General features: G+C 43.0%; 1 protein-coding gene across 1 annotated transcript in view; it reads left to right on the top strand.

The window, feature by feature from the left end:
- Window positions 1-26,559, top strand: part of pacrg (PARK2 co-regulated) — a 154,926-nt gene that overhangs the window by 16,024 nt on the left and 112,343 nt on the right. Inside the window, exon 2 of the mRNA XM_061697293.1 lies at window positions 6,490-6,624. Coding sequence (XP_061553277.1) covers window positions 6,490-6,624 — 135 coding nt within the window. The remainder of the gene's footprint in view (window positions 1-6,489; window positions 6,625-26,559) is intronic.

Here is a 26,559-nt window from a genome sequence, read left to right as displayed (position 1 = left end):
ATAAAATGAGCCACAGAGAGCTCTTTTCTCATTTGTTCGCATCCGACCTTGTCCCTCACAACGCGGCTAATTTCTGCACATAATAAAGCTCACTGCCAGACTTGTGCATTTCATGGTGTTTAGTCATGAGAGATTAATGGGGTGGCGCAGATTTATTCTACTGAAAGAGATCAGCTTCCCACCAGCCAGCCTTGTCTGTTGCCCTGCAGAGGTAATGAGTAAGCAAAACTACGGAGTTGGTTGATTGTTTGGACGTAGCTGTGTAACAGAGCTTCCTTCCTTTTGTAAAAATTGATAACTAGGAAATGTATTATTTGTTTCAGGATGCTTTTGTTAAAACTCTGTACGATCAGACTGTCATGATATGGAATTTGTTTTGTTTTGTAATACAGTATAAGAACAGATAAAAAAAAAAAAATGTTGTTTATACAGTCAGCCAGAGCTGCGAGGAAACTAAAGTCATCCATGTCCTTTCACCATCGTTCCTGTCATCCTGTGTTGCATGTTTTTGTTTGCACATTAAGGACAAAAATACATAATTGTTTTAATTCCTCATTTTAAAAAAAGACCATTCAAGCAACATGTTTTTCCTCAAGTGTTTGAGATTATAGGGTGAAAGCTGGAGCTGGCTACTAGTGTGGACTGAATGGGTGGCAACAATGGGAAAATGAAATGCCAATATTTTAAGGGGAATAGACCGTCAGAAACATACTGTATTGAAAAAATAATACAAAAAAAGAACTATGAAGTAGTTCATTTTTGGATTGGTGAATTTAGTTGAAAATTTTGAATTATGAACTATGAACTGAACTTGGTCATTTTGGAATGTGAACTGAACGTTGAACTAGTCTGCGTAGAAAACTAACTTCTTGTATGTTTCTTGCTATATTAATTGTCTGTTTTAATCTCTGTAAAGCACTTAATGCTTTTTAATGTATGAAAAGTGCTATATAAATAAACTTGATGTCATATGAACACCCTCCCAAAAGCACACAATTTTCTTTTACTGTTACTGCTTACTTTTTGTTTGAAATCCTACTAAAATCTCAGAAGAATGGCAAATCAAGCACTTAGCATCTATTGACTGTAAAATAGCGTTTTCAAGGAACCCGTCATGGCAGAACAGCCTAATTTCCTCAGATCTGAAATCTCAAGAGAATTTAGTAGAAATCTTGAATCACTGTTTTTAACTGATACTGAGCTATCTTTCAGCATAAAACCCTACAATGAGAAACCAAAAACACATTCCACGAATATGGCTACCAACATGCGCTTCTGCTATTTTACCGCTTTCTCTATGAGCTAGTTATTTTTGCTCAAAAACGTTTTGCTCAAAAACTCTCAGATCCTACCCCCTCATCATTTCTTGTACAAAATCCCACTAAAATCTGATGAGAATAGTCTAATTTGTTAAACTGAGTAATGATATCCTTCCACTTTATTTTAGTTTTGTTGCTCTAGGTGTTGAGAAGTAAACACAAGTGATCATGGACGTGCAAAAAACACAAAATGTTGCATTTCTAGAAGTTCCCCTAGTAACTCAAGCGATTAATTTCGACATGACTTTTTGTACAAAATACTATTCTCATAAGAACAGGTTCGCCAGTGTTCTGGTGCCCACTCCACCGCAAATAAAGCGCGCTAATTTGTTGCTTGTTCAAGATGCTGTGCAAGCTGACCTTATCAGAAAAGCCTGGGCCTGTCTATTCCATCTTCCATGACTGGCCTACCTTGCTCCCTCCCCCAGGAAAGGCAGATTTCAATAACCTCTCAACCGAGAACGCCAGTGAAATATAGCAAGCTCGAGCGGGTGTCTGCCTCCCTTTGCTGTCAGCAAAACAGGTGACGCAATGCGCCCCATGCGACGTGGCAGGCTGTTTGCCATGCAAAGGCATTGCATCAAAAGAGCAAGAGAGATGGACAGAAATGAAGAGCGAGATTAACATGGCCTCATTTGCGAGGCAGACCCTCACCACGCATCCATCAGGGGGATGTTTTTGGCTGAGGTGTTTTGGGGTGATGCTGGAGATCGGAGCGAGCTGGTGAGATGAGCAAGCGTGAGCTCACCAGTCTGAGGGCCCAGTACAGTGATGGATCGTCTACGTTGGCGCGGGAGCCCCCGCCACGCTGAAATCACCCTCAAGAATTGATGAGCCACAACCTCTTGTCTCCCCTGTCTCTTGCTTCCTTCGCTATCAACTCTTCGTCACCTGTACTTCATCTCCATTTTTCATTTTCCTCGCTCCTTGGCGTCTTTGTTCTCTCTGACATTTCTTACCAATTTATTCTCTGTGTTCTATCGGGGTCCTATCTTCCCCCCCTTCCTCTTTCACCTTCCACTGCCACCCTCGGTCTATGTCTTACCAAGCAGGTAATCTATAGAGGTGCCATACTAATGTGGTTTAGTGGGAGCATCTCTCTTTTTTCCCCCCTCTCTCCTCAGGATGACACCTTTATAAATGACAGCAGTGCGAGACCCCCGTCGGTGTTCAATCACCTCTGCGGGAGCTTGCCCACGGTGGGCTCAGCATGTGTGGTGCACACGCTTGTGCGTTTATTGCCTCTGCGTGGGCCTCGCAGCAGCTGGAATTTTCTTATGGTGGAGCTCAGCTGGGCCGGGCAACAGCGTTAGGAAGGAAACAGATCTGGAGGAAGAGTGAAGGCGAGGGAAAGAAATGACAGCCCGGAGCTCCTCTGACCACTGCTTCCTTGTTATGACTCCCTGATGGGTGCACCAAAAGCACACAGAGCAGTCTTTTCCTCCCGTTATTGCCTTACGCAACCTCCATCTCTGCATTGTCGCCTCACAGGCTTGTTTATGGCTTCCTTTGCGGAGCAGGAGCACATTTCTGGTGGTCTTCTGTTCATTGTTTCTCCTGTCGTTTCGAAGTCTTTGCCTATTTAAGACAATGCGGTGGGATGTTGGGGTGGACAGGGCAGTGGGGTGGGGGGGTGGGGGTCCTCGGTGTACGACAAAGTTCCATTCCTACGGCGGTGATGTAAGTCAGAACATGCCTTACTCCAGTAAACATTTGTTTGATAAACACTTCTAGGCCATAATTCTAAAACAGTCCGATAATCAACTGTAGATAACGGCCCTAAATGAAGAATGCCTTCTTGTGCCATGTGACGACGTATTCTCATACTGGTTTGATACATGCTATGGTTTTAAGGTCAGTTTGGTTCACATTTGAGACAACAAAACAGGAACAGCTTTAATGACATTTAAAATGGGGAAAAAAAATTACAAACTGCTAGCAGTAAATTCTCAAATCAACAAAATGAGGCATTCAATATAATAAAACAGATATTTACTTCTATTTAAGAGCTTAAATCTTTCCTTTTTGTTGAAGTAAGTACATCTTCAATAGTTTGTCTTCTTTTAGGAAATGAACAATGCAGAACAATGCATCTGCTATTGGTTTTCCTTGCGCTAGGTTTTTGGTGCAGCACTGCATTTACGTTGACGCGATGCATTTTAAAATCGTTTGACATGCTGCCAAAAGTAAAATGATGTCCACCAGCCAGAGGGAACTCCACCAGTCTGTGGGAACTGTGTGCCATACCGAATGATCTGTACCCAAAAAATCAGACCAGGAAAACATGTACTATTTCACCCAGGCTCACTAACTTACTGTTGGAATATAAAATAACAACTACCAATGGACTTGCTAACAATTGTCTTTTTTTATTTTTTTCCCAAAATTATAGGGAGCTATGTTAAAGGGCTGTAGTATGCGACGACCAACTACTGGACTGGAATGTATGCAATGTTTTAGCCCGAAAGTTATTGTCATCTGCACGTGAAACTTTTTCAGTGAAGTAAAATCAGCCTGTTACACACGAAAGTCTACACTCACATATCACAGATATGCTGACAAAGTGTGTTAAAAAGACTTTTGGAAAAGACAACCTATTGGTGTGCATATGTATGGTGTTAATTTACAAAGTTATCAGCAAATACTGGGCCGTTTTTGGAGGTCTTGCAAAAGTTGCACATAAACTTAACAATTCACTACTACGGTCCACATAGATTGGGGCCACGTGGGGAACTGACCCAACACATTGTGCAATTGTCTGTGTGCGTGTGACAGATTGCACATTACTGCCACCTCCAGGATGGGAGGGACATTGTATTACCTGGCAAGCTATGAAGATGAGTAAGAAGTTTAGCATTATTCGGTTTTGGTGTAGGTCTGTGTTGTACTGGGTGCTATTCAAGTTGGAATTCAGTTGTAAGAGATCAATGCCTGTCCATACACAATAAAATTTAAGGGTAATGTGGTTTATAATGCCAAAAATTGCTATACCTGCAAACAATTCTGTTTACGCTAATAGTGATGGCAATCTAAATCATTAGCTGGGTGATCATCTTTTGTTTGGAAAGTAATCCCTTGCAGACTGCCAGCGTGTTTTCCATCAGCGGGGATAAGCGATGAAAAAGTAGTAAAATAGCTATGAAGCTTGTAATTCCTCAGCCACGAACACAGGCCACGGAATTGACTGCAGCGTCATCATTCCTGACCATAAAAGCCACTCAGCCAGTCAGTGCAGTCTAGGTTCATTCTCTCTCTCTCGCTCATTGCCTCAGTTAAGCTATTTTTAGCTTCCCTATACAGCACGCCTTGACTGCCATTGTAGTTACCTCTACGTGAAGGCTTTGTCACTGCTGCATTGATGTTGATAATGAAATGATAATGACGACGACTACAGAAAGCGTGAATTTATGACTACAAAAAATAATTTAAGAACAAGAAATTGTGTTCCTGCTTGATGGTCTGTAATTGATGACCCATAAGGAATGTCACTAAATTTGGGAAGCCCAGATCTAGCTGGTAAATTGGAGTCTTACCGCGGGGGGGGGGGCACTCGAACAATGACTCGTTTCTTAACACTTGCGCTTGATGTTGACAAGATGCATTGTCTTTTCATGAGACAAGCAAGATCGAATTATATGCTTTAAATGAAAAATCCAACATTCTCTTCAGAATACAAATTGGCTCAGTGGCCGACTGGTTAGAGCGTCAGCCTCACAGTTCTGAGGACCCGGGTTCAATCCCCGGCCCCGCCTGTGTGGAGTTTGCATGTTCTCCCCGTGCCTGCGTGGGTTTTCTCCGGGCACTCCGGTTTCCTCCCACATCCCAAAAACATGCATTAATTGGAGACTCTAAATTGCCCGTAGGTGTGACTGTGAGTGCGAATGGTTGTTTGTTTCTATGTGCCCTGCGATTGGCTGGCAACCAGTTCAGGGTGTACCCCGCCTCCTGCCCGATGACAGCTGGGATAGGCTCCAGCACGCCCGCGACCCTAGTGAGGAGAAGCGGCTCAGAAAATGGATTGATGGATGGGTTGATGAAGGAGTTATTTGCTTGCAACATTTTATTCGGTATTGCATTTTACTCGGTATTGCCCGATAAAGTCGCCAAACGGTTGTGAAATTACTGAAGTGCAATCCCTGGCGTTCTGAACCTTTTTTTTAAACTCGCGCTTTGAACCTCTGCTACTGTCAGACGAGTAGCTCAAGCTACAATAACTTTCATCATCCTGGTGGTTTCTTTTCATTACCTTTTTTTTAATATAAAGTATGTGTTGGATTATGCAACAGACAGTCAACACTAGAGAATGAATACGTGTGAATTTGTATGGTGGAACCATCGCTGTTAACCCCTAACGATGCCCGCTTGTTTCCGCTCCTCGAAAAATGCTGCTGCTCAATGGGTGGTAATGACAGGATTAATGACTGCAACTATCCTGTCAGTTGTGGGGAGTGCGACACAGATGGTGTGGGATGCGCAGAAGGAATGTTCTATGTTGGGTCCAATATTCAATCATTACGTCATGGAGCCTTCCAACCTGTGGTGTTTCTCACGCTGTTCAACATAAGTGACAAGCAGCTAGCCAGTTGCTGGCTCACGCAAGAAGTTAACATAATAGTCCATTTGTTTACTAGACAACTAATTGACTTAAATACACAACAACAGTCACGGAAGGTACCAGATTTAAGGCATACATATATTTTGATATTTTTAATTTCCTGTAAATGTTCATTCAACTTTCAAGGTACTACTCTTATGGCCTGTTTAAAGCTTATTAATATTACAAAAATGAAAATGAAGATTCTTATAGCGTTAAGCAACAGAAGGCTGTACCAGGATAAATCCTAACAGCTGCATACATTGTGTGGCAGAGGCGATAGGACTGCCATTGTCTTCCAGTGACACGGTAATACCACATATCCAGCCACAGAGGCAGAGAAAAGATGATGGTAACAATGCCTCTGGTAATGCCTCTGGCTACAGGGATAACACACACATGCACACACAAACATGCACTACCAGTGTTTTGCACAGCAGCATGCACACGCGCTCCCCTGAATTACTCAAAAGAAGGAGCCGTGCGAGTCAGTTCTAATTTCATAAAATAACGCCTCTCGCATGCTCAGTCTGCTCGCTGTACTTTTATTCATGTGTGCTTTGCGTGTCTGGTCAGGTGGCAGGTCCCCCTCCGGCAGGGGCTTTTCAGGAGCGGCCCTCCAAGCCCACCGTGTTTCGGAAGTTCTATGAGCGCGGGGAGTTCCCCATGGCACTGGAGCACGACACCAAAGGCAACCGCATCGCTTGGAAGGTAGGCACACTAGCGCTCCTAAACCACATGCATTGGGATTCCGATGTGTGCACGTCTTATTTGCACGTCTTTTCAAGTGACCCATATCCGATATCATAATGTCACTGCAACTACCTGCATGTGCGCTCTTCCAGAAAACAACTGGATAGAACACTCAAGGAAACAAGACAGTGGTGTCTCGGGATACGAATTTCATTCGTTCTGTGACCACATGCTCGTAACTCAAAACACTGATCTCAAATCATCTTGCCCCATTCAAATGAATAGGAAATGCAATGAATCTATTCCAGCTTTGCCCCCCACCTTCCTTGTGATTGTGTCTTTCAATAAGGAAACATAGCACAACACTTGTTGCTTTACGACACTGAAAGCGACACTCGTGTCACTTCATGACGCTGATGTCAGAGTATACGGCTGGCGAACGCTACGAATGCGTGGACATATTTTCCTAAGAATGAGACCGGTAGCACAGTCACTTGCCAAAATATGCAAGTTTATCCACAAATGCAATAAAAGCACAAGTGAAATTGAAAATGCCTAATTTTATTGACCCTGGCTACGAGGTCCCGTTTTACAACACGCTATGCGCTATGACATAAGATGTGACTGGTTGATTCGTTGAAGAGAAACATGCAGGCTCCCACAAAGTAGAGATTAGACTAGATTCAGGCTAATGGTGACTTTTATTTTAATCATTTGTTATTATATTTCGATGCCGGTCTCTCAAAGTCTGTCTTCACATGAAATCGCTGCACTGTGTTGGAAAAAAAATATCAATAATGTCATCGACTTCAACTCAACTTTCATCACATTCGCGTGGAGTACAAAACATCGCTAATCGTTCAAACCCTAATTAATATTGTTTTTGAATCCACATTTGGAAGAAGACTGATCTTGATCTGAGGAATTCTGATTTACATGGCAGCAGTCGTCAGCCATGTTTGTTGTTTACTTTTTACTGGAACACTGGTCGTATCTCATTAGCTCCAAATAGGGCATTTCCGACTTCTCGGCAGCCTCGAAATCATGGCTTATCATGTAAATTAGGTTCAGTGGGCTGAAATAAATGGCAACTTTGGTTCAAATGGAGAGTTTGTTTACATTGACTTGGCTCACAAACAAAGCTTTTTTTTTCATTTTAGGAGGAAGCAACGTATTAGTTCAAGTATGAAAGCTACGGAGGCCCAATTGAGAGGATGCAACAAAAACAAAAGCAGATATTCAGCATACCATCCATACTGTTTCCAGTTATATCAGAGTTGTTGTTTTGGTCGACAGCTGCAAGTATCAACTCTTTGTCACAGAGTCAAAGCTACAATGTGTGCTGTCGTCCTGTAGGAGGCAGTGTGGATTAGCGCACTCCAATCCCCCGTTGTGTGTCACAGCACAACTCGGATAATCCATCAATCAAACTCTGCAGGGACTCGCCCACTAATCCAAAATAAATAGATAAATCACAGTATGTAATTGTATATGCATTTCTGTGCTGTATGTATGTATACAGTGTGTGCATCAAAGTGCAAGCCTCCACAGAGCCATTAGGCTGCTGAATAGCTCTCCCTGTGTGGGATGGATGCCTTCTCCTAATCACCGTCTTGCTTTAGCTCAGCTCCCACTAAGCTGCCAGCCATTCCATAACTTCGCCATCATAATGACGTTCAGTCATTGTATGTAACAATGCACGAATCAAACAAACGCTGCCCTTTTCCACCTCCGTTCCGAAGCCTCAAAGAGAGACACCGAACAAACGGGTCGCCGCTGTCATGAATTATTAATGCAAAGTGTTCAAATGATCCCTGCGTTTGTCAAAAGTAATGTGTTTGTTTTGCACTTTGTTCATGCACGGCGCTAAGAAAATATGATACCGGCTGTACGTTACTGCTGTCATATCTCATTAGGTCCTTTATTGAACGCCCCCGCCCCTCAATAGCTCGCCTTTTATTTGTGTGGCCTTCCAGGTTTGTATGAATGCCTTCCAGGTAGAGCTGGTCCCCGTTTGCTGTTTTGTGTGCTAAGCAAAGTGGTTACAATGTGTAGCCGCGATAGCAGTAAGTAGAGAGGGGCTTCCGCGCGTTTGCACTGAGCCACCCTCGAGGCACTGGTTCAAGAGAGCGGCTTCGGATCAATCCCGGTCTGAGACCTCAGTCACCCTGCAAATAAAGTCTTGAGTAAAAGTAAGACGGGGCGGGGGGAGGAGCGGAAAATAACCGGTGTGTAGATTTTTGTTTATGCTCCTCAACTAAATTAGAATACATTAACTATAATAACATTTCAACCAGTTCCTATGACTAGGTCATATATGAATTATCGTTTCTACTGCATTTAGCGTCTAGTTTTAGACTTCCTCTATCCAATACGTGCCACAACGGCAAATAAAGTCAGAAAAAAAGGAAGACGTAGAAGAAACCGAAGAAAAGATGGCAATAGAATGAAACACCGACGGCGAAGGACAAAGAAGAGATGGAATACAGCTTGACCTCGACGTTGAAGATTAATAAGAACATGTCAGACGCAGCCCAGGCGACAATTTTCTTTCACTTTTTTTCTCCCACCATTTGCTTTTATGTGCCTTTTTTCGACACTTATTCAAATAGAAGCCTCAACAAGTGTTGTTAAGGCAAAATATATTGCGAGTCACGCAAAGGAAGCGGACGCAATTTCAAGGCAGTAAGACTCAAGCTTCACCATACGCCCTTAATTGGTATCAAAGTTGAGGTAGAGTGCTTTCTTTTTTGTAACACTGGTTGAACTTCTTTTTACACTTGTTTGACAAGCATGAATTTGCGACGATTACCCTTCTATTATGCCTTTTTGAATCGTCACTAAAGTCAAAAGTGAGGGTTTTATTGTGTATATATTGTTTTTACACACGCAACAGATATAAATGTTACAATCTTACCAGGATTTTTGAGGGGTATAAATTTGGATTTCCATGCAAACCAATCAGTCATTTACCAGCATCCTTGAACGGCTTGTGTTCAGCCTGTTCTATTCATATTTTGCCTTAAAAAAAAAAGATTTTGCAAAAGTTCAATTGGTTTTGGCTAGTATATTCTACATTATTTTAATTATGTTATTCATAATTCAAAAACAAGCTTATTTATAGCACACCCACAAAAAGTGAGTTTTCTCCTTCTTACCATGTTTTACTCGTACAAAATCTTAGGAAATTCTCATGGCAATCTGTACCCTTTGTTCTCCCATCGCAATTCTCTTTCCGAGTAGCAGGGTGCAGCGGCATACGTTACTGACTACAACATGTCGTAAATATTTCCTCTCTCAATTCACAGAAGGCCACACTGGAACATTATCATCTTCTCTTATCTTTCTCTCTGTTTTTAATCAGATGTTTGTAGCAATTAAATGCCCCGCGATGCAACTGCTCCTGATAAGCTGCCGTGTCTCATAAACAGAAAAATATATGAGCGCTAAATGACAGCGAATTATGCATCACATTGCAGTTTACTGTACTTAGTGTGGGTTTCATAGCTCGTGCGAGTCTGTAAGTACGCGGAGGAATGCAAGCAAACTAAATGTCAAGGGCAAGTCGAAAACGGAAAGGTTGTGTCTGAAAGGCAATTTGGCTCTCGAGAGGTAAAAGCCTCCACTGTAATGGCGCGCTCAGGTAAAAGCCTTACAAGTATAGAGAACATGTGCGGTAGATAGATAAGAGAGACTAGCGACGATGTGTGTGTGTGTGTCTGTGCAATTGTGTAAATGTGTGCATGCATTTGGCCCCTATGTCAAGGCAGGGCCTGGAAGAGCACAGTAATCGCAGTGCCAAATAGAGAAGGAGGGAAACGGAGGCGCCAGAGAAGGTATAGGAAGAGAGTGACAACACCGCAGGGACTCGGCACTCCGTAGACATGGCAGCCGCTTGCCTCGCAGTTATAATGGATGAGCCGAGATCGGCGTTGCCTAAGAGGCTGGCATCCACTTTCCGCACCACTTTCTGCTGTGGTAATACAAATACGCAAAGACTAGATTTAGACGATTTGGTTCAAGTGGCGGCGGCCAGGTGGACGACTGGTTAGAGCGTCTGCCTCGCAGTTCTGAGGACCGGCGTTCAAATCCCGGCCCCGCCTGTGTGGAGTTTGCATGTTCTCCCCGTGCCTGTGTGGGTTTCCTCCGGGCACTCCGGTTTCCTCCCACATCCCAAAAACATGCATGGTAGGTTAATTGAAGACTCTAAATTGCCCGTAGGTGTTAATGTGAGTGCGACTGGTTGTTTGTTTATATGTGCCCTGCGATTGGCTGGCGACCAGTTCAGGGTGTACCCCGCCTCCTGCCCGAAGATAGCTGGGATGGGCTCCAGCACTCCCGTGACCCTAGTGAGGATAAGCGGCTCAGAAAATGGATGGACGGATGGATGGGTTCAAGTGGCACAATTTTGGCACAATTCAAAGACAATTAAACATCAAATTGAATATCATCAAAATGCAAAATGTGGATATGAATCAGATTTCTTCAGCATAACATACACACATGCTTCTAGCAAAACAACACAAATAATATGGTGCAGACATAAAAAATACTCCACCCGTGGAATATCAGAACTACACAAGGGCATAGCCATAGACTATGATATGGACTACGATATAAATTTGGTATGCTCGAGAACATGAAGGAAGACCATTGTCAACAAGTCGGGAAGACCATTGCTGATGGTGACCTGTGGAGTATTGGTGATCCCTTTTAGTTAACCCAATACTAGGAAGAGTCAGTCTAGACCAACCGAACAGAATTTGATACTTGTATAATTTATAATTTTTTAAAAAAATGCCTAAGCTGGGCTTTTCATGGCTTTTACCCAGCTCGCTGTCCTTTGTGTAAGGTATCGATACAGGAAGTCGACTAGCAAATTTGCTGGCTTCTGACATTGTATAAGAGGCTTAACTCTGATTGTGTATAAGGGAATAATACCTGAGAGGCACTGCCAATGCCCCTTTGTGTTGAAAGCAATTGTTCCTGTCCCGGACGCTGATGCTGATGTTGCGACACATCCAATTATCTGAATGTGTGCAGCCATTATAGCTGGGTGAATATGCATGCACATAGAACAGGGCACTGTCCTGCTTTGGTGAGTTCCGTCCAAAAGGTACAGGTTAAAAAAATGCCAGCTCTCTTGTTAAGCCTGATGCCACCGAGACGGTGTGACAAAGGGGCTACTGTATTGTCAACTTGCGTGTTGTCGCTGCTTGGTGTTTGTGAAAAACATCTAAATAGACTGTCAAGAGACACCTGGGCACTTAAATGTGAAGAGTAAATCCAGCCAAAGTATATGCATCACCTGACATGTGCATGTCCCTAAACATTTGAACACGGTTTTATTCTTTCTGTGTGGCCTGATGGTTGGAGACCCCCTGCGGTATGCCCCCAAAATAGCCTTGTTGATTACATTTCATTGATCGCCTCATCTTGTTCCCTGATCTCCGTGTCATCTCTCCGTCTCTATGCTCCCGCTTGTTGTTTTGTCTGCTTTCTAAATCTCGATTGTTCTGCAGGCCCATCCCCGCTCCCTCCCCTCCAACAGCCCCTCCCTCCCTCTAGCGCTTGTATTTTATGTATTGCCCTTTTGTGCTTTTACGAGGTCTGTCTGGGGCAAAGCAAAACAGCATTTCATAAAAAAAATATCAATGCAAACCTGATTTCCAAGCACGCCACCACAGCCGCAGTTGGCAGAGGCGATGCAGAGATGGGGTGGCAGTTGTTGTTGTGTGTGTATGCGTGCGTGCGTGGGGGTGTGGGTGGGGTTGAAGGGGGTTTCAATCAATTAATCTGATCAAGGGCTTTAGGAAATGGAGAGCATAAGCGCTCCTGGGGGATGGATATCCATCTCCTCGTGATGATTGAATTACACAGAGTGAGAGTTGGAGAGGAGGAGGGGCAGAGGTGGAGGTGGTGGTGGGAGGGGACACTGAGAAATGAGGTGGTTAGGGTGACAAAGGATGAGGGAGCGCATACTTGATACGAGACTGAGAGATGGAAGCAAACGGAATAAAAGAGGGATGCCAAAGAGAGATGAGGTCAATACCGAAAAAGCATCGGAGGATAGCTATTATTTCTTTTCCTCTCGATCCACCTTGCCACCATTTGCATTTTTATATGGTGCACCTCGCTGTTGATAACCTGTTTTCTTGACAGCTATATTGCGTGCCACAGCTCCCTTAAATCAGTTTGCACCGGTGTCAATTCGCAGCTGCAGCGCTTCTGTGGACAAATTTGTCATTTATCCACCAATAAATCTTCAACTGTAGTATACATGGACGAGCACTACTGCAGATTTTTACTGTAACGTCTTTAAATTATGAAGTATTCTCTCAATATTGTTACGAGAACAAGATATTCCCACATAAGTCCTCTATATCCATACACACCATGATGTATCCCCAGCACGCAAGTGTCAATAGCGTAGAAGCGATACTAGGAGACAGACCAATTGTCAGAAACCGTCACGTACGTGGTTAGGGCGAAGGCGAGGAACGCAAGGCAAGAACATGGTGGACCCAATTGCAGGGAAGCAGGGAGGCAAGGCAGGAGTGCGGGAATCTCAAAATAATGATATTTAATCTTCAAAAAAGGAAAACAAGGATATTGGATAAAACAAAACTGAACAAAGTCCCACAACAGATAAGAACCAAACCAAAGTAACAAAGAAACCCTTGAATATCTAAAACTGGAAACAAACTATGACTTGTGAGTAAGACGTGGAATAGATAGGGAAAATGACACCTGACAATGACATACCACAATGATAAAGACAACTGGCGACTATGACATGGCAGAGACACGTGACAACGACAATGAACTGAAATAAACCAGGGAACTAAATACAAACAAATTGACGAGACAACGAGGAACACCTGGACAAGACACGAGTGGCTGGAGAGAGCTGATTGGTCGACACAAAGTAGACGAGAACAGGTGGACACGACAACCTAATGAGCACACGACAAACATGGAACACAGGAAAACATGGAACAAAACTAAACAACCCAAACCAAAACACAGACCATGACAGAAACGGAGACAGTGTCTGCAGCCCAGAGAAGTTCTTCAGGTAGTGCAGCGGCTCCATCCATAGGTGCTGTGGCCAAAAGGTTTGCCGGATCCCAGCACATAGTGTCAAGAGTGTGAAAGAGTATGTTTTACCAGATGTGTACTGCTTCTTTGTTTGAGGAGGAGCAAGAGGAGCACTGTCACTAGTAATAACATGAGGCGGTATCTGCAACCAGCAGAAGTTCTTCAGGTAAGTGCGATGGCCAGAAGTTTGCTCTGTCTCCCAGCATACAGGATACAAGAGTACGTGAGAGAACGCTCAAGAGCGTTGCTGTATGGGATACCAGGCGGCAGGACCATACACAGGGAGCGGTGCACTGCTCCTTCGTGGGTAAAGAAGGCCACCTTAAGATGCCCTGTAAGCGCTTATTATTGTTTTCAATGTACACAATATGGTTGTGCATACTTGTTAGTGCCTCACTGTTCCTTTTAAGTACCATCCCTTTTTGTTTTCGTTGCTTCAAATGACCCACTCTACTACTCATGTTGAGTGCTCGCATACCTCCTCTCTTACTCCATGTGAATGATTTTTTTTTTTTTTTTATCCGCTGTGAGCGCTCGAGCTTTGTCAGGGGAACCTTTGAATAGACAAAATAAAATGGGGTTAACCATGCGTTTTCACCAGCTCCCTGGCTGAATGCTGGATGGTTACTCCAAAGAGCAAGGAAGCTGTAGTTCTGTGTCATCAGGGGAAAAAAAGAAAAAAGAAAACACAATAAGAGGAGAGAATACGAACAATCCCCTTTGGGCTTTCTGTGAGAGGTGTAGGAAGGAGGGAGTGTAGATCAGAGTAGTGGGAAAGCACCAGGCGTACTATCAGGAAAGCGAAGGAGGAGGGGTGGCAGGGGTGGGCCCTCCAACAACATTGGCTCGCTATAAAGGCCCGCACGGGTCGCCAGCCTCCCCAGGGAGAGAGGGAATTGTCAAACGGCCGCCGGGAAGACCGATGAGCTTCGCCACACTCCATGCTGATGATGTAACCGCAGGAATGGAGAGACTGTTGCAATGGAGGTATCCAGCAGAGAGGACTTGTCTGGTGATCTTGAGCAGGGCCACCCGCTGCCATCAATACTTAGCAGACGAACACCACGTGACGCTAATGATGGTTGTTTAGCCTGTGGGCCCCGCTCTCTTGCTGTGGCATGAGACAATAGCAGATTTATTTATTTTTTTCGGCGGGGAGAAAATGGAAGCTCAGTGAAGAGGCTTTTATTTCTAAAGATTGCTATGTGGATCAATATACAGCCCGTCACTTATTTGGTCCTGGCTTGGAAATGTGAACCCATACAATGTTTTCTTTCTCCCCTTATCCTAAAATTTTACCAGTAATGCTCCTTAATTGTGAACTTTCTGCTGTGGCATGAACAAAATGGCATTCCGGGGTTGACGTTTCCTCCAACCAGCATGTCACATTTTACTCTGATACTTTCAGACGTGGAGAGAAACATATGAAAATACATCCTGTTCTTTATTGTGATGTTTTTTTTTTTTTAATGCAGTCTTCTATCAAGGGTCATTCCCATTCTGTATGGCGATTTCCTTATCAGGTCCCCAAGCTCGCATCATCCCCTCTGGACTCGCTGTTAGTGCCAGCTGCCTCCAAACACGGTAACGGCCTTCGTGCAGCTGACACCGCTGTGCAGATGGCATCACACAAGGGAAACGTGGGAGGTGCGACTACTCATAGGCAGATGGGAAAGACAGTGGGTAGCTCGGAGTACGACAGGAGAGCAAAGTGATAGATGGCCAACACAGTCAGGAGAGGGAAGGAGACTCTGTACGAGGGGTGGGTTGGCTGCAAAATTAGACAGAGACAGAGGACAGACCGAGAGGGACATGGCTTGTCTGCCAAGGCTACAACTCAGCCGCATCCCGCCCTCCCTTCTCTGCCCACCCACAAAATAAGCCCGAGATCTATTGATTGGCACTCGTATTTGCTTGCAGGCTCCAGCTCAAAATGGAGCCTTTAATTAACTTGATGGACCGGCTGCAGCTGTGTGCGAGCCAGTGAGGGAGGACTAGAAATGGATAGATGGAGGGGAGAGCGGGTGAGGCAGCCAACATCGCCAATAAGTGGGGTTAACTGCAGACCACTTCGACGATCAGTCAGAATGGTCGCGACAGACAAAAGGAGGGAGTTGAGGGAGAGGATGCTGCCGTCCTCTGAGCTCCTTGTTATCGTCTCCACCCTCCATCCTCATTGCACCCTTTGGTGTACTTTCAAGGGTACCCAAATCTTTTCGACCCTTGTCATGTTTTGTACTTTTTGGGAACATGTCTGTACCCTGTTCTAAAATGTTATAAATAAATATAGTTGATAGGTATAGTTAGTGTGGAGTCCAATGTGCACCTCAAGGAAGAGACATTCACACCTGTAGTTCATTTTTATCTGGTCCAGATTATTATATGGGTTGTAAACTTGACTGGCTACTACTCAAGGCTGTATTGAAAATGGATGGATAGTTCGTTTACAAAAAAAAATAAAAAATTTTTTGAATTTGATTCAAACAGCGTGCTAGTATGAATGCACTAATCGACTCTAACTTTACTCCTGTGACATGATATTTGTTTTTAATTCAAGCTGCGATAATAAAAACTATTCTTAATAATCTGTGTTGGACTCGATGCCAGTCGACCCCCAAAAGTCCCTACAGGTCAAACCTCCTTGTACTGTGCTGCCTCCCTCTCCGGCCCCTCTTAGAAATCTCCATTTTCATTCCCGGCCACTCTTCCATTCTGTCAAAGGTTAATTGGATTGGAAATGATTCGATTCATTCTGGATGTTAATGCTGTTATCATGCTTTTGTTTGAAAAAAGAGGAAAAGTCACCCTTCCTCTCGTGCACTTACGCATAATTTAAAATAAAGGAAAAAGAAAAATCCAATTTAATCTTTTTTTCCCCCCCTAACTCCGGCTCAGGCTTGTCCCTGCAAGTCTTTTCCTTTAAATTATGGTACAATTTCATTACCTTGAAAGCTTTTCCGCCTCCTCCCTCTGCCGCCCACCCTGTCTCCAATACTTTGAATGGATCAGGACTAATGTCTTTCTCGTAACCTCAAGGTCAGAATATTTGGATCCCAAGGAGCGCTCAAGGGTCCCTGTGATTAATGCACTGTACAAAGTAGCGGGGAATAATGTGGTTCCTGATGGCTGCACAGAGTGATCAGATATGTGTACGCTTGGACACACACGCACGGAAGCAGGCATATTCAAAGAGGGTTACCCAGAGGCCGACTCTTGATTCCTTCTAACTATGTCTTACAGTGCCCCCTTCCCCAAGGAGCCTTTTACTAGTCTTTCTCCAATGTCTTCTGCTTTCACGTACTTATACGTATATTGGACACAACCAGGCAATCACCTCTTTTATTTAGCTACTTATAGAAGAATACATTTATATAGCTCCATTACCTTTTCTTGTGGAAAAACATACTGTACGTCCGTTTCACACTGACTGTAAAAGCAGGCCTTTTCACAGCCTTATTTCCCCCCCCATTTTTACTTTGTACTGTATAAACAGCAACGACTCGGTCAGTGATCCACAATGTTAGTTTCCAGTAAACTTCCTCTTCCGTTCACAACAGTGGGAAAATGAACAGACAGAAAAAGTAGTGCATGAAAAAAAAATAGTAAATGCAATGTGAGGGGTACTTTTAAGTTCCATAAAATGGTAGGTGGCTCAAATGAGCATTGCTGTGTACCACTGCACCAGTCGCTATAATCGCGAAAGTAGCTTCCACCATTTTGCTAAAGACCCTGTTGTTCGAGTGAAGAGGATACACAGAATACAGAAGATGTTTATTGTTACTCGGCTTACAACGGTATGTAGCAGAGATTCCAGCAAGGAGCAAATTATTTGTATTGCTAATGGTAGACGGGTTTCAGTCACAAAAGTCGTACCGTCGTTGTTTGAATGGAACGTTTAATTTCTTACCCTTCTGGCATCCCCTCGCCTTCATCTGAATGCAAGTATTCTCAAATCAGATTCTGAGAGCTCAGAATGCAGGGGTATTAATTCATGATATGGTCAATGAGTTTATGCTGATAATGTAAGTATTCTTCTTTTGTGCTGTCCTGCACAAAAAAACATACGCCGTGGCGATATCGCTGCTGGCTTAGTTGTTCCATTCAAACAACGATGGCATGGCGTTTGCGACTAAAACCCAACCATCCTAAGCAGCACAATGTCTGCGACATACAGTCAGGTCCATAAATATTGTGATGTCGACACGATTCTCATCTTTTTTGTCTTTGAACACCACCACGGTAAATTTATTATGAAACCAACAAAAATGGGCCTTAACTGCCGACGTAGAGCTTTAATTTGCGGTTATTTACATCCAAATCAGGTGAACGGTGTAGGAATTACAACAGTTTGTATATATGTCTTCTACTTTTTAAGGGACCAAAAGTAAAGGGCCAATTGGCTGCTCAGCTGTTCCATGGCCAAGTGGGCATGTATGGCTGTTTTTTTTTTTTTTTTTTTAATATCCCAATCCCACTGTCCTCTTTGAAAGGAACTGACACAGATTGGAGTTTGAAGTCGACCGATAAATGTCCTAGCTTTGGAGTTAGTATCAGAGCCATAACCGAGGCGGGACAATGTCTGGAATAGCATAAAGGTGGCACAGGGCGTGGGAAGTTTCACACCCGACACTCTCTTCTCCTGCCCTGTTGTGTTGAAACCATTTGTCTCTTCCAACAAATATTTTATTTGGTTTACTCGTCGAGGGAGCTAATGGTGTCATGCATCTAACTATGTGATTGTTGATGAATTTTACACCCGTGTGAAAGGAACTGTTGGATAAATGAAATAAAAATGAAAAAAGAAATTTCCTGACTAGTCTTTGCTCATTTCATACCCTTTGAGACTTTCATATAATTTTCTTAATTAATACACTTTGACCTAAACAATATGAATAAATCCATGTTTTAAACTGTTCTTGACTGTTCTCGTGGCTGCTGTTGCATGCCATCCGCACTATATTGGTCACACAAACAAAGCCCCTCTACTGAAGGTGTGTGCAGATTCTATCTCCATTTTTGTTTATCATTTCCATTAATTTCCACCAATCTGATCAATAGCTAATTGAGCTGGCAGAGCAGTCTCCTCAATGCTGCGCCCCATTCACTTAGGTGCGATGATATTTTGTTGGTTTAATTGGACAAATCTTATGAGATACATTGAATGTCTTCACGCTCTAGTCTAGTTCACTCACAGCAGAAGCCGCTCGAAAAGGCAACATTTAAATGGAGTAGAGGACTTGCAGCCATTCTCTTGATTGAAGTGCATTTTAAAAAGGCAAGTGGCTGAATAGAAAACACTCCGTGTGTTGGTTTTAGCTGGGCTGTTTGAAAAGAGAAAAACAGGCTTCTGCAGGGACACTATCTATATTTATCAAAGCATGCAATACACCGTTCGACGAATGGCCATTTGCACATTTATACGTAGTTGGCATACATCTGTAAGTAATGAGCTGCGATAAATCTCCTTGTACCCCACACAACTGCTTCAACATTAAGCGACGCATTTGCATCGCTCAAATAAATATGTTTCTTAAATTGGAAAAAGTAACCTAAATGTGGGACGCAAAGGAGCAGAACCAAATTGGAGAGAAGATTGAACAATAACACAGCATAAGGAGAGTAAACAAACCATTGTCTCACCTATTAAAATGCCACAACAAATAATAAGCCCGAGTAGAAATAAACGTCAAAGACTTAACGATGGGAGTTGAAATGTGAATACGCTAATGACCATAATATCAATAAATAAATTAGAGTTAAGTGAATTTTAGTTCCAGGTATTACAGAAAAAAAATATCCCCAATCCCCTGGTTTAGTACACGGGGATAAAATAAAACAAGCAGATATGCCACTTAAGTCGCACAAAAGCTCAGAATTCAAATTGTCAGCGTACCTCACGTGACATTTCAGTAAGCATCACACTGTAGGTAGGGATGCACCGATACCACTTTTTTCAGCTATGTTGATTTTACATAGAAATGCCCCCATTTTCGTACTACTTCCCACAAGCTAATTGTATGCATAGCTATGTTGATGATTTTTTTTTTTTTTTTTTTGGATTTTAAAACAGTAGTGCTGGCTGCTGTAGACCTCGAGCTGGTGATGTGCGTCCACCGTGGCAATAAAGGAGCCACTATTCTGCCTATTACCAGTCGCTTTGACCTCTCTTTGGTATTTTAAGACGGAAATGACCACATATTGTCCCATATGAACTGCAAGAGCACAAGTCCCTACTAGCAGGCAGTGAGACCACACAGAGACGTGTGATAAATACTGACAAAACACCTCTCATGACATGAGTACCCAAAGGGTGGCCTGAGTGTGCAGCTCCTCAGCCTTTATGTACCCTCTGAGGTCCCAGCCAATAGGATCAGACAGCAAGACGATCCGGAGCCCAGACCAGTGGACCTGGCGGAGCAACAAATCACATTAATATTCCATATCAACTGTCACACGTTCACCCAGGAGGGGCATTGTGATACCGTGTGAAGTGGAATATAGATCGGAAGGTGTGGTGATTAATAAACACACTTGTCAGCCCGTAAAAACATCAAATCCCATAGCTGGGAGACATATCCGGCCCACAACAAATCACATGATTGATCACAGTGACACCACACAGCAAATCACAGTGACACCGCAAATCACAAATCAATTAACAAATCACAGTGACACCACACAGCATCACGAGTCATAAGGCTAGCATACCTTGTGCATTCTAATTGATGCATTCCAAGTCTAAACCCCCCTTATGCTACTACATCCAAGAATGGATAAAAACAAGCATGTAAAAGAGGAGCGCACTGAGGTTATTTCACAGTAGCTCAGTGTCGTGCGCATTTGATGTAATGAGGGTAAACACGGTTTCGTGTGTGTGGTACGGCATGCCGCTGCTGCGCTTCTCAAATGGTTGCCTGCACATTTATCAGCTTATCTGCCGTGCTGCCCTAATGGAGAGAGATATTCAACGCACAGGAAGACAAGTGTTTGTACACTACGGGTAGCATATAGCACATTTATACAGTCACAAAGTTAGGTTGTATCAACACATCTGATAAGACCAAGGTAATGATGCTCAGTTTGGATTGGCACACTCGGATGTTTTACAGTAACTGCTTATTATTGCCGTTGCACGTTCCAATACAGGGAACACCTATTCATCATAGAGGATACATTCCAGACACTCCCGCTATAGGTGAACATATGCAATTTCTACTGTATCTGTATATGTTTATTTATAGAGGGTTAAGAGTGGAGTTTAAAAAGCTAGTTAGCGTTTATAAATAGAAATGTTTTTAGCCCCCTTTTAAACATCTCCACGAGAAGTGACTTGCAGTAGCGGTAAAGACATGCCCCACTGCATTTTCTTGTGAAAATCAACTCATTTTACTGATATGAGTGCAGTGGGAAGAAAAAGGATGTGAACCCTTTTTCAAAAACAAACTTTTTAAACACATTCTATAGATATTTGAACACACAAAAATGTATAATCTGTGTGTCAATTACATATTTATGCCTTTAAGAGACGGGGGCCTGGCAGGGGGGCGTGTGATGTCGGCATGTCTTCGTGTGAAGGGATGGGCATGAGTTGGGGCCAGCAGCCGCTCCTGGGTGAGTGCGCTCATTGTGTTTATGTTTAACTGCTCTCTCGGCGTTCAACAAACACCTGAAAAGTGCATCGGCAACTGTGGCTCTCCTTTTTCCCCATGGGAAGGCATTACAGTAAGTATACTGTAAAAACCCATAAAAAAGATTGCAATAAACTACAAACTTTCACAATATAAGGTGGTCGCTACAGACAGATACATTCCACAAGCAAATCTGCAAAATAGTGGAGGCACAAAAGGTGAAGCTCAGCATAGCGGAGGGAACACTGCACTATATATTTTTTATTGGGTTACAGATGAATCTCATTTGATACAGTGTGTATATCTTCAAGCACTCAAGTTGAGTCATTCGTTTACAGCAGCAGCAGCCATTTTAAAAGGTAACCGAGAACTCACACTCATTCTCTTCATTCACCTGGCTTTTAATATAACTAGTGTGGCTAAATACAGCAGAATATAAAGCATTTCTCATGTTTGGTTACCTGGCTTAGCTCCACGAGAGAGGAAACCGATTAGTAACACTGTGCATCACTGCAGTTAAACTGCAGCACAACTTCAGCCAACTTTTAATTTCAAAACTGCTTTTCCCATAGGAAATAATGTAAAATGTATTCAGACTTAATCCGCCGCCATCATAAAAGCTTTAATAACTGTAGGCTCTGTTTTATGTAACATTCTAAAATTCCTAACCCTCATACAAGTGTAAAGGAAATATAACACTGTGTAGTAAAGTTAAATACAACTACTGTAAAATGTAGTAGAACTGGGCGGCACGGTGGGCGATTGGTTAGCAGAAGATTTACGCCTCATAGTTCAAAGGTTGTGGGTTTGTAGCGTTTCTGTGTGGCGTTTGCATGTTCTCCCCATGCTTGCGTGAGTTTCCCCCCACATTTCTTTCCTCCCACATTTCACAAACATGCATGTTAGGTTAATTGAAGACTCTAAATTGTCCTTGGATGTGAATGTCATTGTACTCACCGTTTGAAGACATGGAGAAGGGACTAGGAAACAGTTTGCAGGCAAGTTTCTTTGTCAGCCATTAGCCATTATGCTTTTATTGTTATTAAAAAATGCCATTTTGAGTCAATTTTCCCATAGCTCTCATATTTTATTTGGGGCTGTGGGCGTAACCCAACCAAAATTAGCTCTATAGCACCCCTCAAGTTCTTTCATTTTTAGTGCAGCCACTTTCACTTACTAACAGTAAATTTGGTAGGCATTTCTATCGTTAGTAAACACTCAAAACGGTTTTAAAAAAAAAAAAGGAAAAAACATCCTGGAAAAGATACAGATTTGTCATTTTGGTTTGAAGCGGCCATTTTTTCAATGAGTCCTCCAAAGTTTATTTTTTCTACAGAGTTTTCCCGTTTGCTACCACATTTTGGTTACATATACTTGACAGTATTTAGTTGGATGTCATTGAAATATGATGACTGTTAATAGAACATCATAACGCAATTCCACAAGGTCAGAGCTTGACCAAACATCTAGTGTGTTAAAAAAAGGCCACGTCCTGAAGCTATTCTTTTGCGCCATCTACTTTCATAAATGTGCACATGAACTCACTCCACTCCCCACACTCCCATATCCTTCAAACGGCGTATACTTGCCTTCAGTTCCCCTTCTTCTCGCACCTTTAATTAATTCAATTGTTTTGCTCATATTTTACTGAGCAGCCAGACCCGTTGGCATGATGCAGTAAGTTTAATTTCCATTATTGGTACCCTTCTGTGCTGGCATCATTAAAAAGTTCAAGAAAAGATGAAACACACTTGTGGAGTTTCGATCCTTTAGAAAGATACAGTTTTATCTCTTGAACTCACTGGAGTCCAAATCTTTCTCATCTGGATTTGGACCATTAAATAGTCCGTGAGTCGCAAATCGTCTCTTTGTTTCTCCCCTCATTTTCCAGTCTGAGGTGCATTGTTAAGTGACAAACGTGTCAATGACTAATCTGCGTGGGTGTTCGACCAGCACACCTCGCATCGGCTTTTGGCTTATCTCAAAGCTGTTTCCAGCCTGCCACTGATAAAGGAGAATGAATCGAGGGATGTGTGTGTGTGTGTGGAGGGACAAGAAAAACAGCAAGAAAAGCAGCAGAAAGAAGCAACCCGCATTGCCATCACCAACTGACTTTTTTCACCTTATCTGCTGGGTACTTGTATTAAGTCTTGAGAGAAAATAGAATATATCGGAGTGTTCATCCATCCTGCAGCATTTGCAGGGCGTGCACACACTGGGGCGAGCCACGCGTCTCTCTTTCTTTGTAATTTTGTGCTCAGATGGATGAGCGGAAGTAAAAGCAAGGAAGTCGCGACTCCGGCTTCAATCCGGGTCCGACCTGACACAGCAGTATTGCTAATTCGGCCTTGTTACATGACGGCTGCTCCGACTCGCCTGGCCTCCCGGAGACGACCTCCGGCTGCAGTCTGGAAGTCCGTGTCAGCTCTGAGCAGGCTGGCCCTTGGAATAGCTGAGGTCATGGATTTACCTTTTCCTCCCACACTCAATCTCCGCCCCATACCACCCTGCTTGCCCCATGACATCTACACATCAGCATTTTTTTCCCATTTGCTCCATTCTCTTGTACTCTTGTACCACAATCCCTTCTATACTAAGAAACAGGGATTCCCTCCCGGGGGTGCATAGAAGTAAAAGTGTAGTGTAATGGTAGGCTGGTATAATAATTACACGTTCAACACGTTTTATCACCATTACAGTTTTAATCCTGCGTACCACTTGGTGCAGTGGTCGCTAACCCCCTTTTTGGGAATTTCTGGTCTACTGTCGAACAAACTTTCCTACACCACTCTTTCTACCACTAAGCCATGCACACCTTTGAACATCCTAACCGAGCAAGCACAGCGCCCAGCAGAACTCCCCTGTTTCCCCCTCTAGAAGGCACCCTTGGGTGGGCCACAGTTTGGGAGTTCCTTCTCTGCAGTAGAAGAGAAACAAAAACCCTGGATCACGTTCTTTTTGCAATTAGCAGCAGCATGAAGACTGCTCAGTGTATTTCACTCAGTGAGCTGCCATCATGTGGGCGGAAAAAAAAGACGAGATAAAAAGGGAATGTTGAGGAAACAAGGAGACTAGAATATACACACAAGAGCATTATTAAGTAGTCTTTTACATGCATTGGTGGGTAACGATTCAGCTCCTCTCAAGTCTTGGGAGAAGCTGTCTCAATTAGGCTGATAATGCAGAGTGACTCTCGTGTGGAAGGGAATCCTGTAAGACCGTTTGTATGTGTGAATATGTGTGTGCGGGTCCGGATGCCCTCTGAGGTTAAATAGAGCGTGCTGGCTTCCCAATAAGCCAGTGTTAGTCTGCGGTCTGACACATTGTGATCTACGGCGCGGCACATCACTTTCTCATCCGAGCTCTCTGGGAATGGCCTCAACCCCAGCCCCCTCCTTGAACCTTGGCCTCCACCAAAGCAATGCGCTGGAGGCATACAGCGTGGAGAATGTACGTCAGACTCTGAAAGCCAAGACCGTCTCATGGCCACAGAATTGTTTCAGGCTACAGGTTAATATGACTGGAAAATATCTCATCTGATATTGTACAATTGGCTTGCTGCTTTGTGAACGAAGGAAATGGTGAATGTATATTGCCTTGTCCCTTGACAAAATTCACAATTCCAAGAGCTATCATTACTGTATCATTAACATTACCCACATGTACCCAACAGTTCTTCTAATACAATATTTCATTTGCAATTCACAGCTAGAGTAGTGTTCTCTCAGGTATATTTGTCAGTGTAAGAGAACCGGGCTTTATGTTGTGATATATATCTGTTTCTCATGTGAGTCTTTCATTATTTTTCCCTCTAGTTTTACATAATTGTTATAATTTTTTTAAAATTATTATTTTTTTTTTTGCCAATCCAGCCTTACATTTTTGTCTACTAAATTCTGCCATCCATCCATTTTCTATACCACTTATTCTGTTCTGGATGGTGGGGAACTGGAGCCTACCAAGAGAGAGAGGCAACGATTAACATTCACACCGTCCGGAGTGGGAATTGAACCCACGTTGCCTCGGTAGAAGTCAACTGCTCTTATTTGTTTACGTTGCACTCCAAATGTAGGACTTTACCAAAGTGCCAATGTTGTACCTGTTTGAAAAATACCGTTTTGTTGGAGGGAACGGCCCTATGCTTTTTATGCCAAAAGGCTGTGCAGAGGACTTACGCAGTCCACTCTTTGGTGACCATGTCATTCTTGATTTAGTTGGTCTGGTCTACTTTCAGTAACCTAGACTATGGATATCCAGCTCCATTCCAAGAGTTTGCACCCATTATAATCATAATATCCTTGCTTATTCAACCTCAGTGTAATTTGCTTAAGAGAATATAATAATACAATTTGCAATTTGCAAACAGTGATCCTTGAAAAATGTGTTTTGTGTTACCTGTTTTCTTTCTTCCCGAGGTCACCCTGTATATATCATTTATAAACTGTCTGAGGAAATGAACAATGTACATTGATGACTATTATGATTGTTTTGGCGTCCTTGCATTTCATACTGCTGTGTTAGTGCGATGTCGATCCCCGCTCCCCTCCCACCCGGCATGAAGGCTGTGTCACCTTTTCTATTCGATTGTGACAAAAAAGTGAAACCATTTATTAGTCTTCATGGGTCACCAAGTGAAATATGACGTTCTGTTGAAAGTGAAAAAGTACAATGGCGCGTACCTTCATCTCACGTCTCCTTCCACTGCCTCCATCATTCGGAGGAAATAGCTATCATTTAGACAGTCTCTTATAATGGCTCTATGTGATGGTTTATTTATGACACAATTCATTTTAATCCATCAGTCGACCGGGAAATGGCCCTGTCAAATAGCGACGCATTGTTGTTGATCTTAAGACTCTGTGGTGTATAATGACAGTATAAAGTTTCGAGGCAAAGGTTAGGAATGAATGTTATCGGGATTTAATTGAAATGCAGCTGGAAAAGTTTAAGATAAGGTGTGAAAATGTCAATAGCAGAGAATGTTGCACCTCCCCTGTCAAGACTTGACGCTAGACCAATGAGCAGACAGCCTGCCATTTCTCGTTTGGGGTGAGTTTTCTATTACCTGTAATATTACCCGTAATAGCTGAAAGTGACTTAAGATGGTAGTTGATAACACACCCCTATTTTAGAGCTTTAATACAACCCATCTTGCCTAGAAAACCCTTGGCTCTGTAGCCCTAGAATACTAAGTATCTCAATGGCGTATTTTTCTGCTTTTAAT

This window comes from Phycodurus eques, chromosome 14, assembly GCF_024500275.1.
Source record: "Phycodurus eques isolate BA_2022a chromosome 14, UOR_Pequ_1.1, whole genome shotgun sequence".
NCBI classification, from domain to species: Eukaryota; Metazoa; Chordata; class Actinopteri; order Syngnathiformes; family Syngnathidae; genus Phycodurus; species Phycodurus eques.
This window is presented reverse-complemented; position numbering and strand designations above follow the sequence as displayed.